Source organism: Platalea leucorodia, assembly GCF_965183815.1.
Source record: "Platalea leucorodia genome assembly, chromosome: 6".
Taxonomy (NCBI): domain Eukaryota; kingdom Metazoa; phylum Chordata; class Aves; order Pelecaniformes; family Threskiornithidae; genus Platalea; species Platalea leucorodia.
Genome location: NC_138828.1, coordinates 54,118,235 through 54,139,382, shown reverse-complemented (window position 1 = coordinate 54,139,382; position 21,148 = coordinate 54,118,235). Strand labels below are relative to the sequence as shown.

General features: G+C 35.2%; 1 protein-coding gene across 1 annotated transcript in view; it reads left to right on the top strand.

Annotated features, from left to right (window-relative positions):
- TUSC3 (tumor suppressor candidate 3) overlaps positions 1-20,594 on the top strand; it is a 137,023-nt gene extending 116,429 nt beyond the window's left edge. The window contains exons 8-10 of the mRNA XM_082315221.1: positions 9,321-9,395; positions 11,863-11,953; positions 20,363-20,594. Coding sequence (XP_082171347.1) covers positions 9,321-9,395; positions 11,863-11,953; positions 20,363-20,378 — 182 coding nt within the window. The 3' untranslated portion in view covers positions 20,379-20,594. The remainder of the gene's footprint in view (positions 1-9,320; positions 9,396-11,862; positions 11,954-20,362) is intronic.
- The last annotated feature ends 554 nt before the right edge of the window (positions 20,595-21,148 follow it).

The following is a 21,148-nucleotide window of genomic DNA, read 5'->3' as shown; positions in this document are numbered from 1 at the left end:
CTGAGGACCTTAGGACTGCATAATTTACACAGACGAATAACTTTGTTCACATGAGTAATCCTGGTAAGACAATCTATTCGTTGGCTAGATATCTAATTCTACCACATAAAAAGAGCATATATCTAAATACGTTATGATTTAACAATAAAGTTTAGCATCTTTTCAAGTTATCATCACAGTTTACATCCATGTGTATAAGTGCAGCAATGTATATAGAAGATAGAGAAGGATTGTGCAAAACAAAACATCCAACCATGATCAGTGATTTAGGGATTTTTAAGCCAGATCTAGCATGCAGAATATTATAGCTCCTAGCCACCGATGAATACATTCTTATTTCCTTTTAATCCCTTTTTGAATTAATTATGGCACAACATTCTATAGCAATGAATTTTCAGTGCTAACTTCATGTAGTATGTAGAAGTTACTCCATTACGAGGTTTTTTTAGCCTAAAATTTGCACAATAACTCTATCGTGACTTTATTTAATAAGTCATGGGAAATAGTCCTTTCTCTCTCTTTTTTTTTCTTTTTCTTTCCTTTTTGCTTCTATTTGGGGCTTTATAGAATTCTCCATATAGATTTCTCTTTCTTCTCTCCTTTCCAAGTGAAAAATTCTACTCTTCCCTCATGCAGATGTTCCAGGCTGCTGGTGTCTATTCTTTCCTGACAGAAATGGGGTCATAGATAATAAGAGTCAGTGGAAATGATGAGGTATTTGTTAAAAAAAAGTGCAGGGTAGTTTGACATTCTTGGAGAGACAAGGAAGCGGAACTAAAGACAAGGATATTGAAGTACTGTTGCTAGAGTTAGGGAGGACAGAGTTATTAAGAAGACACAGAGGCAGAAGAGATACAACTGTAGAATTAAGAGCTGTCATTTTCTAAGAGGAACAATGTGAAGTAAACTGCACAATCAGTATTACCGTTGTAATTAACTATAGTTGAATACAGATAGAGTATGTTGACTGTTGTAAACTGAACAGCCATTGGAGTATGCAGTGTTGAGCTGTAAATAGGGCTCTGGGTGTGAAGATACAGTGAGAAAGATAAGCAATAGTAAGGTTGGATAGTCTGTGTTGAAGCTGAAAGATTTCTTCAGTTCTTTCATTTCTCCCTTTGGTAGACACTAATCTGTACTTCTGATGAATGTCCATTTTCATCAAGTTTTTATGTCATTCCCTGGAGAAATAAAACTGATTTGAATCAGTGTCATCTTTTTTTCCTTTTGCAGTAACAGTCAATCTTTATTATACAGAGTAAGTTTAAAAGTTACAGTAAATATTTTCATTATCAAAAGAGTTTCAGTTATTAAGCAAATTATTTGTTGTACGGGAGATAAATCTAAACCATTATTGTAGGAATTAGCAGCTACTGATAACCTGATAATGTTTCTCATTATTACTATTAAATTTAGTTAACTTTGATACTGATAAAACACAGGCACCTAAGTAAAAATGGAAATGTCTTTTCAGTTTGTTAATTTGAATTCCTAAGGCAGAGTTTAAGGTGACAACTGTGTAGGTGGATGTGAGATGTTGATTGAGAAGGAAAAAGAAATTTGATTGGTTACAAAGAAAAAGACAAATCTTTTCTGTAGCATTAAAATTACACTTATTATGAAAGACATTTCCTGTCCTACAGAGTGAATTTAAATAAAGTGTATTAAGTGCCTCTTTAGTGTAAGGAAAGTTAACCACAGAATGAATTTAAATGGGAGATGTCTTTCTGTGTGTCAGTAGGGCTTGTGCAAAGTCACTGAGCATAAGAACCTGAAATTTTGAGTCAAAGTCAGTAGAACAACACTCATTTAGCTCTCAGTAGTAGGACTTTATCAGTCATGCATAATGGAATGAAATTTTGTTCCCCAGAGATTATGTAAAAGTGAATGATGATGACAACTAAAGCAGTGAGATAAGGTTCTTGGATGCTTGATCTTAAGGATAAGAAAAAAGGGAAGAGCACCACAGTGGAAAAAGATAGAGCTAAAAGCACAAAATTATAGCGTACTTAAGCATGTTTCTTAATTAACTATGGAAATCAACGTCCAAAGCAGCCAAACATACTGCACGTTTTCTATTTACTTGTATTATCCACCAGTACCGTCTGTTAACCTTGTAGGCTCTTCTGGCTTTTCTGGAGGCTGCCTGACTCCTCCTAACTGTAACGAAGAATAAGGAGATGATAGCTAGAAAAATCAAGACATTTCCTTCCATTACCTCATTCTCCTACAGCTTGACCTTAAAATAATTCATAATATGACCTTTTAAGAAAGATACTGAAGTCTCTTAGATGTCAGAGAGATATGCAGGGACCTTAAATTTACAGCTGGGCGTTTGTCAATGCAACATGCAACGTAGTTCTCTTTCATCAGCTAATTACATGATACTGAATTTGGTGAATAACCTTCAAATATGGTGTGTGTCCTCTGCATGAAATTACCAACTCTGTAGTTCAGTGTTTTTCAACCATTTTCAATTTCTGGCTCTAAAATTTTCCAATGGAAGTGCAGACCCCTGCAAAGCAAATTTAGCTGTCAGCTGCTCTGGCAATTGCCCCATTTTTATTTGCCTTTTCTAAATACCTGACAACTAGTCCACAGACCAAGAGGTGTTCATTGACCACAGGCTGAAGACAACAGCATTTCTAAGGGTTTCTTTAGGCATTAATTAATAATTTTAATGGTTATTTTAATTGTTAAGAAACACATTTGTTTGAGTGGCTAAAAGGTGCAGAAACATAGTCCAAAGTTAAATGTTTTACCTTTTTGATTCACAGATAGCTTTTACTAAATTGAGTAGTCCTCAAGTGCATTCAGCTAAGAATAAACTGTATCTATTAAGATACTGCACAGGTCTTTAGCAACGAAGGAAAGTATAATGCTGGCCTAGAGTCATATTGATGATGATTTATGATATAGAAAAAGAATGTGTGATATTCTTAAAAAGATTTATAGGTGCTTAGAGAAAGCGAGAAAAATCATGTGCATGCATGCTGAAGGGTCAAGTGCGTACTAACAAACAGATGAGACAACGTATTAAAACAAGCCTAGTGTTTGAAATAAAGTGCTTGAAAATCAGGTAGATGTTTGGAATAAAGTGTTAGAATAGTGAGAGAAAATGATACAGTGTCATGAATGCTTATAGATAGCTCAAATAGAGTTTGTTTTAGGCAATATATCTGTGTTTAAAAGTTAAGAAATGAAGCTATTAAGAAAAAGTCGTTCAATTATTTTAATTGCTGGTATGCTTAACTTTAAGGAAACTAAAGTACTGTTATACATCTACCTGTTCTGGAGATGTGTATACTTCTGTGATTTAGAATCATAGAATCATAGAATGGTTTGGGTTGAAGGGACCTTCAAGGTCATCTAGTCCAACCCCCCTGCCATGGGCAGGGAGACCTTTCACTAGATCAGATTGCTCAAAGCCCCATCCAACCTGGCCTTGAACACTTCCAGGGATGGGGCATCCACAGCTTCTCTGGGCAACCTGTTCCAGTGCCTCACCACCCTCATAGTGAAGAATTTCTTCCTACTATCTAATCTAAATCTACCCTCTTTCAGTTTAAAGCCATTTCCCCTTGTCCTATCACTCCATGCCCTTGTAAAAAGTCCCTCTTCAGCTTTCTTGTAGGCCCCCTTCAGGTACTAGAAGGCTGCTATAGGCTCTCCCCGGAGCCTTCTCTTCTCCAGGCAGAACAACCTCAACTCTCTCAGCCTGTCTTCATAGGAGAAGTGCTCCAGCAAACTGATCATCTTCATGGCCCTCCTCTGGACTCTCTCCAACAGGTCCATGTCCTTCTTACATTGGGGGCCCCAGAGCTGAATGCAATACTCAATGTGGGGTCTCATGAGAGCAGAGTAAAGCGGGAGAATCGCCTCCCGTGACCTGCTGGTGGACCTGCTGATTTATATGTCTCTAGGCAAGAAGATTTGTAGAGACAAGTTATAAAATGTCAATAAGGTTAGAAAAAAATATTTATTTTGTACAGTGGCAAACCACACTATAAGAATTTGCAAGATGGACAGGACTAACCCTGAAACGCCATCAGATGTAATATACAAAGCCAAAAATGTCATAAATAATAAATGTAAAAATCATCTCCCCAGAGTTAGTTTTAGGTGATCCTAAAAGATGACACCAATATGAATGATTAGGATGTAAATCAGGCTGAAAACCTCTGAATGTTTGATTAGTGATTTGGCACAAACTTACTCAGGTATCTTTGATCTTTAATCTTACGTTGTTGCAGTTGAAGTAATGGATTCCAGAGTCTTTCTCTTCTCCTGAAGCTTCTATATGGCCTTTCCATGCCCAAGTGTCTACGAGCATCGCAAGAGGGACAGTTCCATCAGATTATCTGTGGATTAGAAAGTCTCATAAATTGAAGCTGAAACTAATCGAATGAATAATAAAGAAACTTTTTCACTATGGGAGGCTCTGTATTAGTATCAAACGGATTCTCTGCTCTGTTAAAATGATGAAAAAGCATCAAAAAGGAAAGTGGTGTAGTTTGGTTGGCATTTAAATGGTTGAAATGCAAACTTCCAGCAACTTCACTGTTGTGAATTGCATATTTCAAGGAGTTGGGGGGAACTCCAGTGCCAAGACTCATGTCATAATTCCTAAAATTCTTGAAAAGCCATTTGGTGTAGCTGAAGCCAGAAGGTTTTAAGCTGGAAGAATGCTCAGGGTTATTGTGAGTACAGCTAGATTTCAGGCCATTTAAAAATACTGAAATACATCTTGATTGTCTACAATTCATGCTTAAATTAAATTCATATTCAAATACATAATTTTCAGACTATGCTGCACTTTTTCAACTTCTGAGTTAGGAGTCATCCTTTTTCACTGAGACAAGACATACAGTGACTGGTATCTTAAACGTGCCTCCTTCCTCAGCCCTCAAGGCCTGTTGAATCATCCACTGGGATAGTTATGGTCTAATTGAGAATTGATTGCACATTGAATAGCATAACTGGAATATTAGAATCATTGCTCATTGTTTCCTAAATTGAAGCAGCAATTTCTTGAAAGAAACCACGAAACCTGATTCATTGCAGAACCATACTTTTTGTCTTGATTAGTTTCTTCAACCTATGATAAAAAAGTCAGATCCTTGAGCTGGGAAAAGTGACTAATACTTTGTTTTCAAGAACTGCACATAGCTGAAGAATATTTCCTAAATAGGATGACTGGAATGCATGTTATGCTTGGATTTTTCAAATATAAGTTGAAAGTTAAATCCAACCTGAAATGGTTCAGATAAAGAACCTGTAATGTGGTAAGTGTTTCTGAAATTATAGCAGGTAATTTAGAGGTTTAAGCATTAGTAGGAAAAATTTAAGACAAATATCTCTCTCAGTTATCAAAATATGCACCCCTCATAAGGGACCAGCAAAGAATTTCTCATGTTCTAATCATCACCCCCCAGCCAAAAAAAAAAAAACCATAAAAAAAAAGAAAAAATAGAAGACAAAACACCGTAGATTTTCCTGTTGATCACATTACTCCTTCACAAAAAATATATCTGCTTTTCTTTGTTCTATGTCTAATAAAGTGAACCAGAAGTTTTTAAAGTTTGTGTGATAATCTGTCCACATTTTAGTTAACAGTAAACTGAGCACAGACTCGAGTGGATGAATATTTTGTTCCCTAGTTTTTCTTGCTCATGTGTTATTAAGCAACTGCATGATCCGCAACTAAAGGTAGTTTTTCTTCACGTGTAAAATCTAATGCCGGGTTTTGTACTCTTGGCAGAAATCCAGCGGAATATGAATGAGACCACCAAACTTTTTCCACAAAAGTAACCAAGTGTTAGTCAACCTATTTTCTCTCCTTCTTTTATTCCCCACTCAGTACTAATTAGGACTAAATTTGTGAAGTAAAGATATAAATTATATATCACATTAATAAACTTATGAACTATCAGGTTTTCTTGCTTTTGGGCATTCTGGCTGGAATTAACAGTAATTAAATTTTCTATTAAAGTATGCTAATAAAAAGTATCCAGAATTTACTAGTAATCACTTTCATTTTTTTAGGGTATCGATCATTCTGGAGTTTATTGATCCAGTCGTCTTTGTTTTGGTTTGGGTTTGGTGTTGTGGGGTTTTTTAATACTTCCAATCAGGCATCTTGATTTTTGCAGGGCTAAATATTATGCTCTGTTACTGCTGATCATTTTCTGAATAATCTTACGAATTTTGATGATCAGTGTGTTTTTCATCCTACTTTAAAACTGTTCTTCTTCAGGTATCAAAACATTCAGAACCTTTTCAAAAGCACTAACTGAATAATATATGTTGTCAATTTCTACAAAAAGCATGTAGCAGCTGGGAAAAGGAGCAGCAGAAGTTTAATATGTAAAATTGAAATCATTCCAAATTTGAGAAGACATATAACTGGATTTACACAGAAAAAAAAATTGCTATAGAGGGATACATTTATCAGAAAACATGAGTATCTGAATTTAAAACATTTCCTAGCTGTGGTTTATCTGAGCGCCACATTCCCCTCATCTTTTCAGAATAGTTTCATAATGCATAGTGAGGGAGATAAAGATGAATTAGAAAATAAGTACATCTTTTGATGACATCTCATTTTTTGCAGATGGAAAACTGTCCAAGTAACCACTTATCAAAATTTTACATTCTGCACTGCTAGAGAAATATGATACCATAAGAGATCATTTTCAGAGCTAGGACTGTTGCTTTCTTTTGTAGAATATTAAAATAATGTAAAGACATAACATACAATATTAGGAATGAAAAATAATAAGCTAAGTATTCTGTGGTAATGATTGTATTGAAATCACAACTCAGTAAGATTGAATTTTTACTTCAACATAACAGAGCTGAGGCAAGTGACAGGCTCAGTGTTAGAGTGTGAAGTTATGAAGCTGATGTCATTGAAACTAGAAGGCAGCCAGTGAGGCTGAAAGCTCAGCAATGATGACTAAAGTTAGAAAGCAACAACTGAAGCAAAAATAGTGACAGTGTGAGGGAAGCTTTAGGGGTAATGATGTGAGACTCCAAAAGACAAGAAAGAAAATCAGCACAGTTCAGCTGGTTACAGATCTAAAATTCTCAGTTGCAGAGCAAAGAGTTACATTTATGAAACTGTTCTTCCTGATGTTAAGAAAAGTGAATTAAAACTCATGGTCTGGTAAGAAAATAGGAACTCAGTTACAGAATAGTTGTCTGGCAAATGGCTTTTTAGTGTGTGGCTGGTTGGTTTGTTTGTTTCTCAGAAGCAACCAGGTATGGGAAATAGCAAAGGACCACATTATGTGCAATGTCACATGAGATAATCAAGCAAATAAATTCCATTTACAAAGCAGTCCAAAACCTTCGCAAAAAGTAGCACTTCCCTGAGAGGCTCTGGTGAGTTACTCTCACATCTTGGCACTATTTTTTTCCCATGACTTAGTTAAACTAAGAACAAAAACACTACTATAAATCTTAAGTGAGGGATTGGTAAAATAAAGTTGTTATTAGATAATGCTACATTAGGGGCTTTTCTTAATAGAGTAGAAATATGTGTGGATTTTTTTTCTCAGCCCTTCTTGTTGCAGCTTCCTCAATTAATTCATTTTTATGCTTTTGTAACTTTTGAAAGCAGAGAACTGAATGATTCTCTCGACAGTCTTTCCAATTCTTTTTCCTACTTGAAGCATAGCAGTAGCACAGGAGATTTCCAGTCTCTTATGCTTATGACTCTGAATCTTAACAGGCAAAATTTTTAGAAAGTAATTTTTGCCTTCCCTTCCAATTTGCATGTCTTGTGGATTCCAGTTTTGGGTTTTTCCCAATATTTGGTGAATTTTATTTTATTATTATTTTGTCGAAGCCAATAATAAGCTTCTGGAAAACTTAAATATAGCTATTTATTCATAAGAGTGACCCTATGCATTAAACCTTGTACACATGTGTGAGAAGGTAATTTGGGCTACTGTTGTGTTTCTAATAAGTGTCTAATTTAGGACTGTAGGTAGGTGTCTATATCAAACCGGGGGTATTAAAATTTACATTTCCTTGACATTGCCTGTTGGGTGAGATGGGCATCTGCCTCCTTTCACCATCAGTGTTTGCTTTTGTTAATCCTGTTATTCTTCATTAGAATTTTCTCATTCTACGTATATGAAATTTGGAAGTCTCAAGCTTGAATGGGGCTGCTAATCTCTGATAAAGTGTGATGATGTTAGCATTGACATTTCTAAATCCTTTTGCTCAGACTCAGCTTAACTGAAATTGTATAGCTGAAATTTCAGATGTCTTTGAGCATTTTGGTCCAATTTTGAACATTTCTAACATGAAAAATGTTAGTATGGATATTGATAGGATTAGTGCAAGTATAATGTTACAGGATGCAGATATTGTTTATGAATGTAGTATATTTGAAGTATCTCCCATGCATTATCTGTGTGCATAAATAGAAACATCTTCTTATTCTTAAAGTTTGTAGTCATCCTGCTACCTAGCCCTGGGGTAAGTAATGCTTAAAAATCCAACCATATTCAAGAATCGGTTAGCTCTGGTGAAGTTCATATTTCCTGAAATTGTGAGGTATAGCTCCCATGATGCACTCCTGCTTCAGTATGGCATTCAGGCATGCCTCCTCTTCAGAACAGATGTTATGCACAGTAGTAACTGTTCCTTTTTGTTTATACAATTTCAAATAAACAATTAAGTAAATGGTTTAAGATCTTGCTAGATTAGTTAAATTGTTTTATCATTATGTACTTGTTCACATTTGTAACTGTTATAATGAGACAATAAAACACTGAAAGTGAATGAGGACTTTGCCTCTGAGATGTTTCTCTGCTGAACTATTAAGCAATATGACACTAAAGAGGGAGCTAATGTCTTATCTAAAAGCAGAGGAAGATAAAGCAGTCCAACTGCTTCACTTTGCATCAAATAACCAATGAATTGTGTGCAATAACACTGAATGATTTCTGGTTCTTTTAGTTTTCATTTTTTAAAATCCTTTACTTCCAATACACAGAGTATTGGAAGATGTTGGCGAATAGCTATTTCTATAACTGTCCAAAATTTGTGTGTCCTACTTGATGACTTGTCCTTCAAAGCTTTTTGAGCCTTCTTTCCTCTTTTATGTGGAATGAACAAAGGAAAATCCTACTACACATTTTTGCCACAGGTGAGTGTATTGGTACAGTACAGATTGTGATATGCAGTTTTATATATAAATACTTTCTTTCATTTTATGAACTTGAAAGCTTTAGTTCGTAGATGTTCCTTTGTGGCTTTCTGAGGTATCCACACATCTGCTGTTTTCCTTGACAATGGCAATACAGATGCTGCTATCACCATGGGAATGGTACTCCTGAATGAAGCTGCTACCTCCAAAGGGGATGTTGGAAAAAGGAGAAGTAAGTTATTTAGTACAACTAAGACAATGTTTAGACAATTAAAAGACATTGAGAAATTACAAATTAATCTGATGAAGTTTTCAGAATGTCTCTACCTTAAACAAATTTTTACCTTTTGTGGGGTGGAGGAAGGTATAAAAATTCTATTGGTAAAACTGCATTCACATGAAGTTGTAACAGTATAAAAATGTTTTAAGCATACTCAGCCAAGCTACAGCTTGACACAGTATCTGCACTATGTAGTACTGCATCGTATAAATGCTTTTTTGGCTCTTGAATTATATTGAAAGCCAGCAAGATAAAGAACAGGAGTTTCAAAACATCATTTTCAAAATTAATTTAGGCATTTAAGATACTTAAGCTGACAACATCCAAAGGAGTGTGAAAATTCTTTTATTTTGTACGCTTTGCCAGCATCATGTCTCCAGAGGAAGGTGAAAGCCCAACAGTAGATGTAGTACAGAACGTATCCTAATCTGTAATGTCTAAAGATTCTTAGCTTGAAGTGCAAGTTTTATGTTTTTCTGAATGTTGTAGTCATTCAGAATATTTGGAAGATTTTTTGGCAATGAATTACATAAACATACAATATGTATTAAGTATTTTATCCAGATTTAAACTTCCAAAAACTGTTACGTTGAACAAACTTCTACTGAGTACAACATAGGTTGAAACAAATATGCCATCTGCCTTTGTACATTTTATAATGTTTTTTCCTCATCTCCCCTGCCACTTCTTCTTCTCATACAAGGCATTGAAGACCTTTGAAAGATACCAGACTTCCTACACTGCTTCCCCTTTCTTTCTAGATCATTTTTTTTTAGCTTCTTCTATGTAATACACAGTAATGCAGATAGGGCTGGCCAACTGTTTTCTATAAAAGCATTCTATAATTCTTGATTTTTTTTAGCTTCTTCTATGTAATACACAGTAATGCAGATAGGGCTGGCCAACTGTTTTCTATAAAAGCATTCTATAATTCTTGATAATAGCTGGTTGAATATTGGCTAGAGATCTCTGTAGTGATTTGAGGGTCTCCTTCAATGAGCTGTAGATGTATAGTTTAATTCTGAATATCTTTTACAGTATCTAGCTTTAATACTGATGTCAAAAGAGACAGTGACATGAGTTTAATTGGAATATGATCTTAGATCACAATTGAGATCTGGGTCTGTGAACATGGACACAGCAAAATAGCAGTGGGCTGCGGTACAAATTCAGACTCTCCTCTGCTTGTGGCCATTATGTGAATGCTTTCCATATACCTGCCTTGCATTGTTCGTGCTTTGCAATTTATTCATCCGTGTTTTGAAATCATATTTGTGAGCGGTGATTTCTTTATAATGAAGTGTGTTTATAAAATTTGTACATGGCTAGTTTTCTCAAAATAACTGCAGGAATTTTATATTTCAATTGATGTGTGTCAGTTTCCACATGGTCAGTTTTAATGAAAAAATGTGTCATTGTCAGTTTCCCCGACTTCATGGTTGCTCATCCTTCGCTCAAAGCCAGCACACTTCTGAAGCATGAATATTGCAATTAAATAGCAAAGATTTGTCTAAAGTAGGAATAGTATAAGAAGAGAAGCTTTTAAAATCAAAGTAGCTCACTAGAACTAAAGCATTATCTAATGTAGATTAGCTGCATCTCAATTATATGCATCAGCTTGTAACATGTTGGCTTTTTGGGGGGTGTTATTTACATGCAATTGAGCAAGCTATCATGATCAAAAAGGTTTTATGCTATTACTACACAGGTGCCAACTGGTGTTCCAAATTTTATTTATTAATTTAAGCATTTACTTTCCTAATTCATTCTTTGCCTGGAAAGGCTCAAAGCAGTTTCATCTGGATGCTGTCAGAAGGACTGTGTCATTGTTATTTATCTTCAAAACCCAAAGATTTATATTGCTATCAAGTTAAGAGTAAAAAGTAATTTGGCTACCAGCCTTGGAACTTTCTACAGTGAAATGTTTTAGCCACTAAGAACTAGATAAAGTAGTTACTAAACTGCCTTTGCTGTTTCTTCAGCCTTAGATGGTTGACTAGAGAGAACATGATTCCATTAGTAAAGGGATATTTTTCTGAATGTAATTTGTTTTCCAAAAAGAACAAGCAAATACCTGAAATTACATTGCTTGATATGTATTATTTACAGGGTTATTAAATCCATTATCAGCAGTTAGGTGTTTGCATCCACATACATTTGAGTTGCAAATTGCTGCTCTTTTTTCTTGAAAATACATTCACACTGACAAGTTATTTTTTCTTAATAACCATAAATATTATTTCCATATGTGTTTGAAATCCTGTCAGAAGATAGTGGGCATCAATAGTCAAGGCAGTAACATTTTTGTATTTAACTGTGTCAAAATTCTGCATAAATGATTGACATAAATAATATTCTTTGTAGAGATTCCAGTTTTAAATCTTTTATGTGCTAATAAACGAAGTTATTTTCTTTCCAGTAATATGCCTGGTAGGCCTGGGTCTGGTGGTCTTTTTCTTCAGCTTCCTGTTGTCAATATTCCGCTCCAAATACCATGGCTACCCATACAGGTAATCTCTCATTAAATTCTCATCTTACAGATTTTAATAGCTTTGTATAAGTTTAAGAATAGCTTTCAGACAGACAATCTTTATTTTTTACCACTGAAGTCTGTGGTAGCTGGAAGAAGCAGGAAGAATGGTGATCAGTTGAAAAGGGCTGGAAAGTTAATGTTGTTAACATGACTGTTAATGCAGACCAGTTAAATGGGTTTGAGCATAGACATGTGGCATATGCGGTGCCCCATGAAAATGCAAAAGAAAATATGTGCTTGAGTTTACAAACCTTTATTAGATATTTATTTGTGTGTCTTTATAACTAAGATGTACATAAGACAAGGCACAAAAACCCCAAACCAATGTACAGTGCTAAGCTATGATTTATCACTAAAAGTACCCTCTTATTTTGTCAGCCACACCAGAGAGGAACAAAAGGGTTATGGTCTCTCATAATTATATGTACAGCTATCAATTAAACAGTTACAATTTGTCTGACAAACAGAAAAAGTGGAAAAATAGTAAAGGAAATACAGTTCTTGCCTTTTGTAGGTGGATGCTTTCAGCTGGGAAGTCACCTACAGACGTAGTCTAGCCTTCTGATTCACATCTTCTTGCTGATCTGTTATATATTTTTTTAGTAGTCTGCCAGGAACAGATGGCGCACATACTTTTCTTTTGGTCTTGGTACCATTTTCTGATGTGCATGAAAAAGCCTAGCTAGAGGAAAGATGCAATTAAGTAAAGTCTTCAGTGCTATAGTAAACATGTACCATGCTACTGAGGTAAAAGCAATACAGTGACATTTCCCCAGTCATCAAATTTGTGGAACAAAACAGAGGCTTGTTGATTTTTCTCTGCCTAAACTCTGTTTTGTAGGATGGCTAAATATTTTTAATGAAGAGGAGTCCTTTTCCTGTTGTTCTTATTCTCCAAGATTAGCAATTTTGTTCAATTGACTTTTGATCCTATTTGAAACTATGCTGTTCTTCCTTTTTGTTTCAGTCTTTGCTCCTTTTTAACTTCTTTCCTGTAGATACATGTATAAAAACATCTATATGTATACAGCCAACATAGCCTTTAGGCCTGTGAGGCTTTACAATACAGATAGTATGCATGAGTGCTCTTTTCCCCCCTCTAGTTGGTCACAACGTGGTTAAAAAGATGAGATTTTCCTTATTTCCCGTGAAATTGATTTCTATAAACTAGTAGACTAATCCTCCACAGAATGTTAGTCTACATTACTATTACCATGGATGGAAGAGTAAATGGATGACGTGTGTTGCAATGTAGATATAGTAACACTTTGCTGAAAGATCTGGCATGATGAAATATCAACTAATACGTTTACAAATACATATGTAAGGGAAATATTAGTACAATAGATTCAGAAGGTTATATTTTGAAATAGAGAACAAAAGAACTGTATATATTAATGTTAACAGTTCTGTTGTTTTTACAGCCACTGTTAATGAATCATGTGAGGAATGCATCTACAGTTTTTCTTACATACTTCTTAGTGTTGATTTCTATGACTAGGTCTTGTAATTAGTGTAGCAGCCAGCTTTATATTCTGTGTTATGTTCCACTAGTAAGGATTCAGCCTTGCAAAGCCAACTTAGATCTAATGTTTGAGCTAATACATAAAATTTTTCTATTAGTTTTTGCTGTGAGACCTTAGAACTATTTTCTCATTTACTGAGCTTGGTGTCTTTATGCAGATTAATTGACATTTAGTTTAGATCACCTCAGATTAGTTTTAGCATTCAACAACATCATACTCAAGCCAAGGAGTATTCCCTTTGCAATATGCACAGAAGGTCTGCTCCTGCTTTTTACTCATTCCTTCCTGCTGAGGGGAGAGGTCTGTAAAGGACCCAATAGTATAATATAGCAAGATTTCATCAGTATGGAGTTAGTAGTTAGCCATCTGGGATAGTCTGTACAGCCTCTCAGCATCCTCTCTGGAGACTACCTTCTAGCTCGACTGACTTGGGGTGAAAGACAAGATCCAATTTTCCTAAGTGTGAGGTCTTCTTACTTCCCATTAAGTGCTTGAGACTTAAACTTAAAAGAAGAAAGAATTATAAGCTTGATCTGCAGCTCGTAAGCTCACTTGAGAAGCACTGCCAAAGAATGTCAGCCCATGCTCACTTGCATCTTCTCATAACAAGTTTACTAAAATGAAAAAAGCAATTGTTGTGTTCCTTGCCATGCAATTTAACAGCTACTAAAGAAAACCTGACAGTTGTACTAGTTTCATTTTTAGTCCTTTCATCTTAGGAATGTTCTTCTCACCTATTAACCACATGCATATATGGCTGTGCCAATTTCAAGACCTCACGTGGCTTTTGTGAATGTTTGCACTAGGTTTTTTTGATGGCTGTATGATACCTAGGAAGTCTGAGGTTGAACAGTACCTTGTGAACATGACTATGCTCTGTCAGTTGGCATGCCTACACAATACCATTGATGTTGTTGCTTAGGTCTACTACATATCTGACTGTATTGTAAGCTTTAAGAATCTTAATTGAAGTGACGTAGGGGTTTTCCCTCTTTTCTTGCTAATCTGTTTTCTGTAAATTTTGGGTGGGATGGATTTCTGCCCCCACCCCACCCCTTCCCCCAAACTGAACCTGTATTTAGTGAAATATCAGACATCTTTTCTTTGGAATGCCTAGCAGAAGCTGGAAACCTATGTAGATTTCATAGTCGTCTGTTAGTATCCAAGCTAAGAATAAAGGACATCAAGAACCGAGGGTGTGGCGGGGGGAAGAGGAAGAGAAAGAGAACTTGTGAATTCTAGTAAAAGTTTAAGTTCAAGAAATTTAATTTGATATGCAATGCATGTGGAAAAAGGTGCACCTGTTAGTATGTTAAAGCTGGTGAAGAAAGAAATAAAAGAAATCCAGGATAATGCTGAAAAGAATGATTCATCACAATCCTGTTAAAATGAGATAGTGCTGCATCATGTTGTTACTAGGAAGGAATTATTACATCCATAAACAAAATTCTGTATTAAGGAGCTAAGTAGATTTAATATCACAACTTAGTAATCAGTAACACCCATCAAGTAAATTCGTAAAAGAATGAACCCTGTGGATGCATAAGTACATGAGAAACATTTAATAGCTGCCTGTGTTATGCAGTTTTCTTTATTGTTTTTTATATAATGTTACTGCAGAATTAAGCAAGATTTTACAGGCTTACTTGGACTGTCCTAGATTCTTTTTTTCATGAGAATAAATTAATCATTCGATCTTAAATCCTCACTCAATGCAGAATTACTGGAAACTGTCACTAGAACTGATCCTTTTGCTTTTCTATTACCAAATTTCATTTGCTAGTTTCCCAAATGTGTAATTTACTTATTTCGTCCTTTCCAGTGTTAAATCTTTCAGGTTTCTCTTGGTCTCTTGAGTAGCTCTGACCCCATTTTCTGTTGTGTTATTTTAAATAAACATATTATTGATTTTTTGACACTTCAGTGATCTCAACCATGTCATCTTCATGACAATGCCATAGTGTTTCTTAAGAGAAGCCTCTTTAGTTTATGTGCATAGTTGTTATGAATTTTAATGAAGTGAACATGCAAAACACTAAGGAGGACCAAGTATACAAACTATTATTTTCTCTTTCCCCTTTTAATTTAATATCCTGCATTTTAACTTCAGTCATATATGCTGATATACATTCATCTTTTTGTCTGAATTCCTTAGGATCTTCCAAGGAGTTCCATGTCCCATCCGTTGATCCCAGTGTAGATATATTTTAAGATGTGAAATATGTCTGTCTTTTTACTCTCACTGGTTGTAGATTTCACCTTGAAACTATCAGTCTTTATGTGATAAATTGTCCTCGGGCTAGTAAGGCTTTGCCGTTAACAATACTAACAACGACGCATACTAATGATCTGTCAGAAAAAAGAAAGAATGTTTATGTTGGCATGCCTAAAGCAACAGTTAAAGAAAACTGAAATTGTTTTAATGCTATATGCACAATCATCTCAATCATCAATTTCACTGTCCTACTTTAAAAAAAAAGTCAAATATACTAAATTCTTTCTGTTCTCTGGCACTGAACAACCAAATAAGCCCTTTATGAAGCAGCATGCATTGATAAAAACTCAAACAGTAACACAATTGCTGTGCATTCTCTTTCTCTCCAGTGACCTCCAGGTAGTGAAGATAAATCAAAACAGAGGTGGATAAACATAAAGCAGGAGTCAAAAACTGGAGAAAGACTGTTATTTCCTTTTCTAATGTGTATAAATAAAAGTACTGGGAATGCTGTTATTTCTTTGACCCTGATAATGCCTCTGTCATTGTTAATTTCTGTGACAAACAGAAAAGTATCCAGAGGAGTGCTAGATAAGACCGCAGGTCTATAAGTGTGCCATTTAGAGGGCATGTATGTAGGAAGGGAGAGTAACATTTTGTTTACATTTTTTTTTCATCTACTTCAGACATTGTCCAATTAAGTTTTTGATTCTTCCTTCCACAGAATTTTCCTCTTGAAGGCTAGGGTTGGCGAAAAAATGTTTTAATTAATATGCTAGTAAAATACCCTTATACAATAAAGCTTTGGAATGGGAGAGGTGATGCAAAATGGAGGTCATCATGAAGGTTACTTACTGAGCGAACACAAGCGTGATGGATAAGCTGGCATGTAACAAATCTCTCTGCTAGAGCCATTTTTACCATGGCAGGGCATTTTCATGCCTGTACTAATCCACCTTTTTTATGGGAACTAGATGAAATTTTCATTTTGCTGAAACTTATTTTAATTGCTGTCATTAACTGTTGAAAGATAATGCAATAATTTTATTTTACACTGTTGAACATTTTCCCCTTTATAATGCTTTCTGGATAAGAGTGTTGATATGTCTGAGAAAACCTTTTTTGGAAGCCTTCTCACCCCAATATTTAAATTGAATAAGTGATATATTAAATATCAGATACTCAGTGATTGAGCAATAAAATTTCATTATATCAACACAGAATTTTATCTCTCAACTAATACACATGGGAATGACAGACTATTCTTAACTACAAGCCAAAAGCATGAACTCTGAGTTAGCTTTGCTAGTCAGGAAAGAGCTTGGAGAGTTCTCTGGAAACCTCACTTTAGGCAGTTTCAGTCCAAAAAGCACCCAGAATATTAAAAAGAATGAGGAAGAACAGTAAGAACAAAACAGAAGACATCAATACACTAGCACAGTAGTGTTTTACTGGGAATATTAGGAATGTAAATATTTGTAACGCTGGTTTCTTCAAGAGGACAGACAGACAAAAGTCTTATCCACTGTTTACTGATGTTAAAAAAAGTTTCTCCGTTTTTTTTTTAGCTTTGGATGAAACTTATTAACTGCCCTGTGTTGTCTTTTCTGCTTTGTTTTCTGGATGAAACTTTTAGCACAGTTTCATTATTGTTGACACTTCCAATTGTCCTTTCAAGTGTACATTTTATCATTTACTCTTGTTTTAATCTGAATTTAAATGATACGAACACCTGAAAATTCAAAAGTGTCATGTAAGTAAGTTTTCATTAACTAGCTTGCATTAGGTAGCTTTTTAAAGAATTTTTTGGTACCTGCAGTTGACTGTTTCATTATCAGATTATCCTTTATAGCCATTTTATTTGGGTATTATTGAAGAGAGTAATGATGTGAAGAGTTTTTAGTTAAACCATAAAAAATAATCAGCCCTCTAGAACTGTGTATTGGTGGAATGGAAAAATACATAGTTTGTACTCACTAGCAGAGAAAATGAACTAAGCTGCTAGAAAGCATGATAAATAAAAGATGCCTTATTTTTGTCAAAAAAACCCATAAATGTTAAGTCAGACATGAAGTATTCATTCATTGCTTAGAGAAAAACAGTCAATGGAACAAGAACAGACAAATTGCAAGATGCCCCAGAGCTTGAAAATTCCTTGCATTCACTATATACGCCATATAAGAAATGTCTAACCTCATTGTAATTAAATTAGTTTCAGTAAAGAAATCCTGTATAATATTGAGCAAGTGAATAAAATGGAATAGTTATTTCTTGGAAATATACTGGTAAAATCTTAGTAAGTAGAACAAATAGTATTTGCAGATGTATAAAATTAAATTTATTAATAAACCTGAGCACTACTAACAACTGTTCAGATGTTCCATGTTGACTTCATGCATGATTAAATTGATTCACCTGAAGTTTATGAACTGGTAAATCTACTTCTGATAAACACCAAGATTCACATTCAAGTCTATAGTGCTCAGCAAAATAGGTTACTTTCTTCGAAATGGCAGAAGGCAGGATTATTTTAAAAGACAGGAAAACAATAACACACAGTTGTCAAAACAAAGCATCTTACATTTAGCATTTTCTATACTACTTCTTTTAATGTGGCTAGACACTGTGTTCTTCAGAAAGAAGCTGCCCATTGAAATGGAAGGCAAAACAGCTCAGTCTCCTCTGTTCGTCCAACAGCACACTGAATTCATGAATATCCACAGACCTCCACATTCCTCTCTATTTCGAGTATCCATGTTCAGTGCCGCTTTCTCATCCTTTAAAGAATAAGAGATCTGAATTCCAGGTGTCTGGCCCCATAGCAGATTTCTTAAGAAGGGCGTGCTTCTTCCTGTGCCAAACAGTTTGCAAGATCTTCTATAAGTAGGACCTTCCTTCTGTGACTGCCACCATTAAGCATGCCTCTTCTTGCTTTTATGGCTTTTGAGTAAGTCTTAACAGTTTACCATTGAATCCTACCTATTCTACCCATTTCCAGCTAGTTAATGTCTGGAAGGGCACAGTTTGGCCGTCCTTTCCTGTTCTGCTTTCCCGTGCTCTGCGTAAGGGGACATGGTTTCTTTTTTCAGATCTATCCCAACAGATGTTGTCCAATTTGTTGTTGTAGATTTTTCAGAAACCCTGCCCACCCCCTACCCCCTCCTTTTTGTCTACTCTCTAGTTTATTATTTTTTTATGGTGTTTTGGCTTTTTGGTTTTCCACCTTAGGCTTGTTCCTTCTTTGTGTATCTAGCCTCTTAAACTTGTTTTAGAGCTTCCACTTTCAGGGTTTACCTTATTCATATTATATCATGTCTCTTAGCTGCTAAAGATGCAGTTTGCTTGCAGACAGAAAGTAAGGAACAATAGGTATGGTAGTGGCATATTTAACCCAAATGACACTGCCATATTTGTAATTCCCACAGTTATATCATTCAGTCTTTTACCCCTCCTGAGCCTGTCAGTGCTACTTGCCTGATTATTGTAATCTTCAACCCTTCCCACTCTTCCCCCTAAACTTTTTCACTACCAGTATTCCTCTTCTCTCTTCTCCTATACATCCTTCTTTCCTATACATCTCCTTACACAGCTATCCTAGACCTGGGTTATCTTTTTAGTCTCATGTGCTCAGCAGTCTCTTCTCCACTCAGCACCCTGCAATTCACCTCTTCATGCAGTTGTTCTTGCTAGCTTTTCCCTTTCAATAATCGCTTCACCCTCCAGCACCCAGCCAGTTGCCATCTGTTTTGCCTTGGTTTGTGTGTCTTGCCTAATGAGCTTGTCAGCTTTTTGCAGCAGGGAACATCTTTATACTGGTACAGTCTTTTAAGCTTATGGCACTTGTATTTATGTTTTGTAATGATTAATTATGCCATGAATGGAAAACTGATGAAATTACTACAACATGTGTATGCTAGAACACCCTGCATATCTATAAGGAGATGAAAGATCTTCCATGTGAAGCTAGAGGCAGTGAAAAAACCCTTCCATTCAGTAGTTCATTGCTTTTGTGTTTGTACAGTTAACTCAGTCATGCACAAGTCTTTCTCTCTGTGTTCTCATTTCCAAATTCATGACATAACTGTTCTTTGGTAAGGTACTTAGAAAGGAATACAAGCAATATATATCTACTTTTTAAAAAATACAAAGTTTTGTTCCAAGGGTAAAGAAACAGCAATGTCATCTGAAAATTCTTCGTTTTTTAAAATATTAAGAATTTAACAGTCTGCAACCCTACAGAGCCTTGCCAAGCCCTCTATGCCCTCCCCACTCTGGGACCACTTCAAAAGTAAAAGAAAAATGTTTTAAATAAATCTGAAACATCCTGGGGGAGGTAGTTCTCACTTTAAGTAGTAAGAGCAGATGCAGAACTTGATTAAAGAGAACAGATGTTTGAAGTGCATTTTCCTTTTTAATTTTTTTAAATAGGCAAATTTAAGTTTCAGTCACTCAAGTTTTATTTTATAACTTTCATGCTTGCTTAGTAATTACTAAATGGGATATAAAAACTTAAGAGATTATTACACAAATGTCATGACTTTTCAAATGAATGTTTTGAAATCTCTTGTTTATTCTTTTCAAATAATTGTGATGCTATGTTTTATATGCATTTTTCAGCATTTAATCATGTTTTCTTTCTTTTCAGCTTCTTAATTAAATGAATTCAAGAGGGATTCATTTAGAGCTGCTTACCATGAAGATAAGCTATTGCTGATATTATCTGCCCACCAATGTTACATGTATTCAAGAATCTTTTGTTGGTTCATCTGTTTTTGTGATAATTTATATAGTATGCTGATAGAGAAATTAATGCAGTTTTATGCAATGAATGCGTAATTTATAGAAACATACAGTAAACGCCTCATTGGGAAGTGCTAAAAAGTTATGAATATAGTGTGCTCAAGAATTTAAATAAATTTCATTATAATGGGTTTAAGCCTTCCTCATTAACTTTAGTACATGAATCCAACGGGTATTGCCAAGATTTTTCACCTGAAGTTTGTAATAAGGTTTTGGGAACAAAATATCATTGGTTCTTCAACTACTCTTAAGAGAAATACCATGGTGGAAACTATAATTTAATGACTGCATGCACTTTGCCACCACTTTTTTTTGAAACAGTGTATGTATATATAGTCTCTGATCACCTCAGACATGTTAAGTCATTAATATAAAATTGTATTCTACATATTTTCATCCTGGATCTCTTCTTTTCCTGGCTCAGAAGTATTTGGAGTACATACGTTGCCAGTTCATCTCTCTTTTGTGCCAAAGGATGCAATTCAAAATGGTTTGTGGAATCTTGAAGGCAAGAAGGCTTAGATCAGTCAGAACTCTGATGCTTTTAAGCTGACTCTGTGGTGGAAAAATGGGAGGATGGGGGGCAACAATATTTTGTAATCCACAACATGTTGTTTTTCTTAAGTAGCAG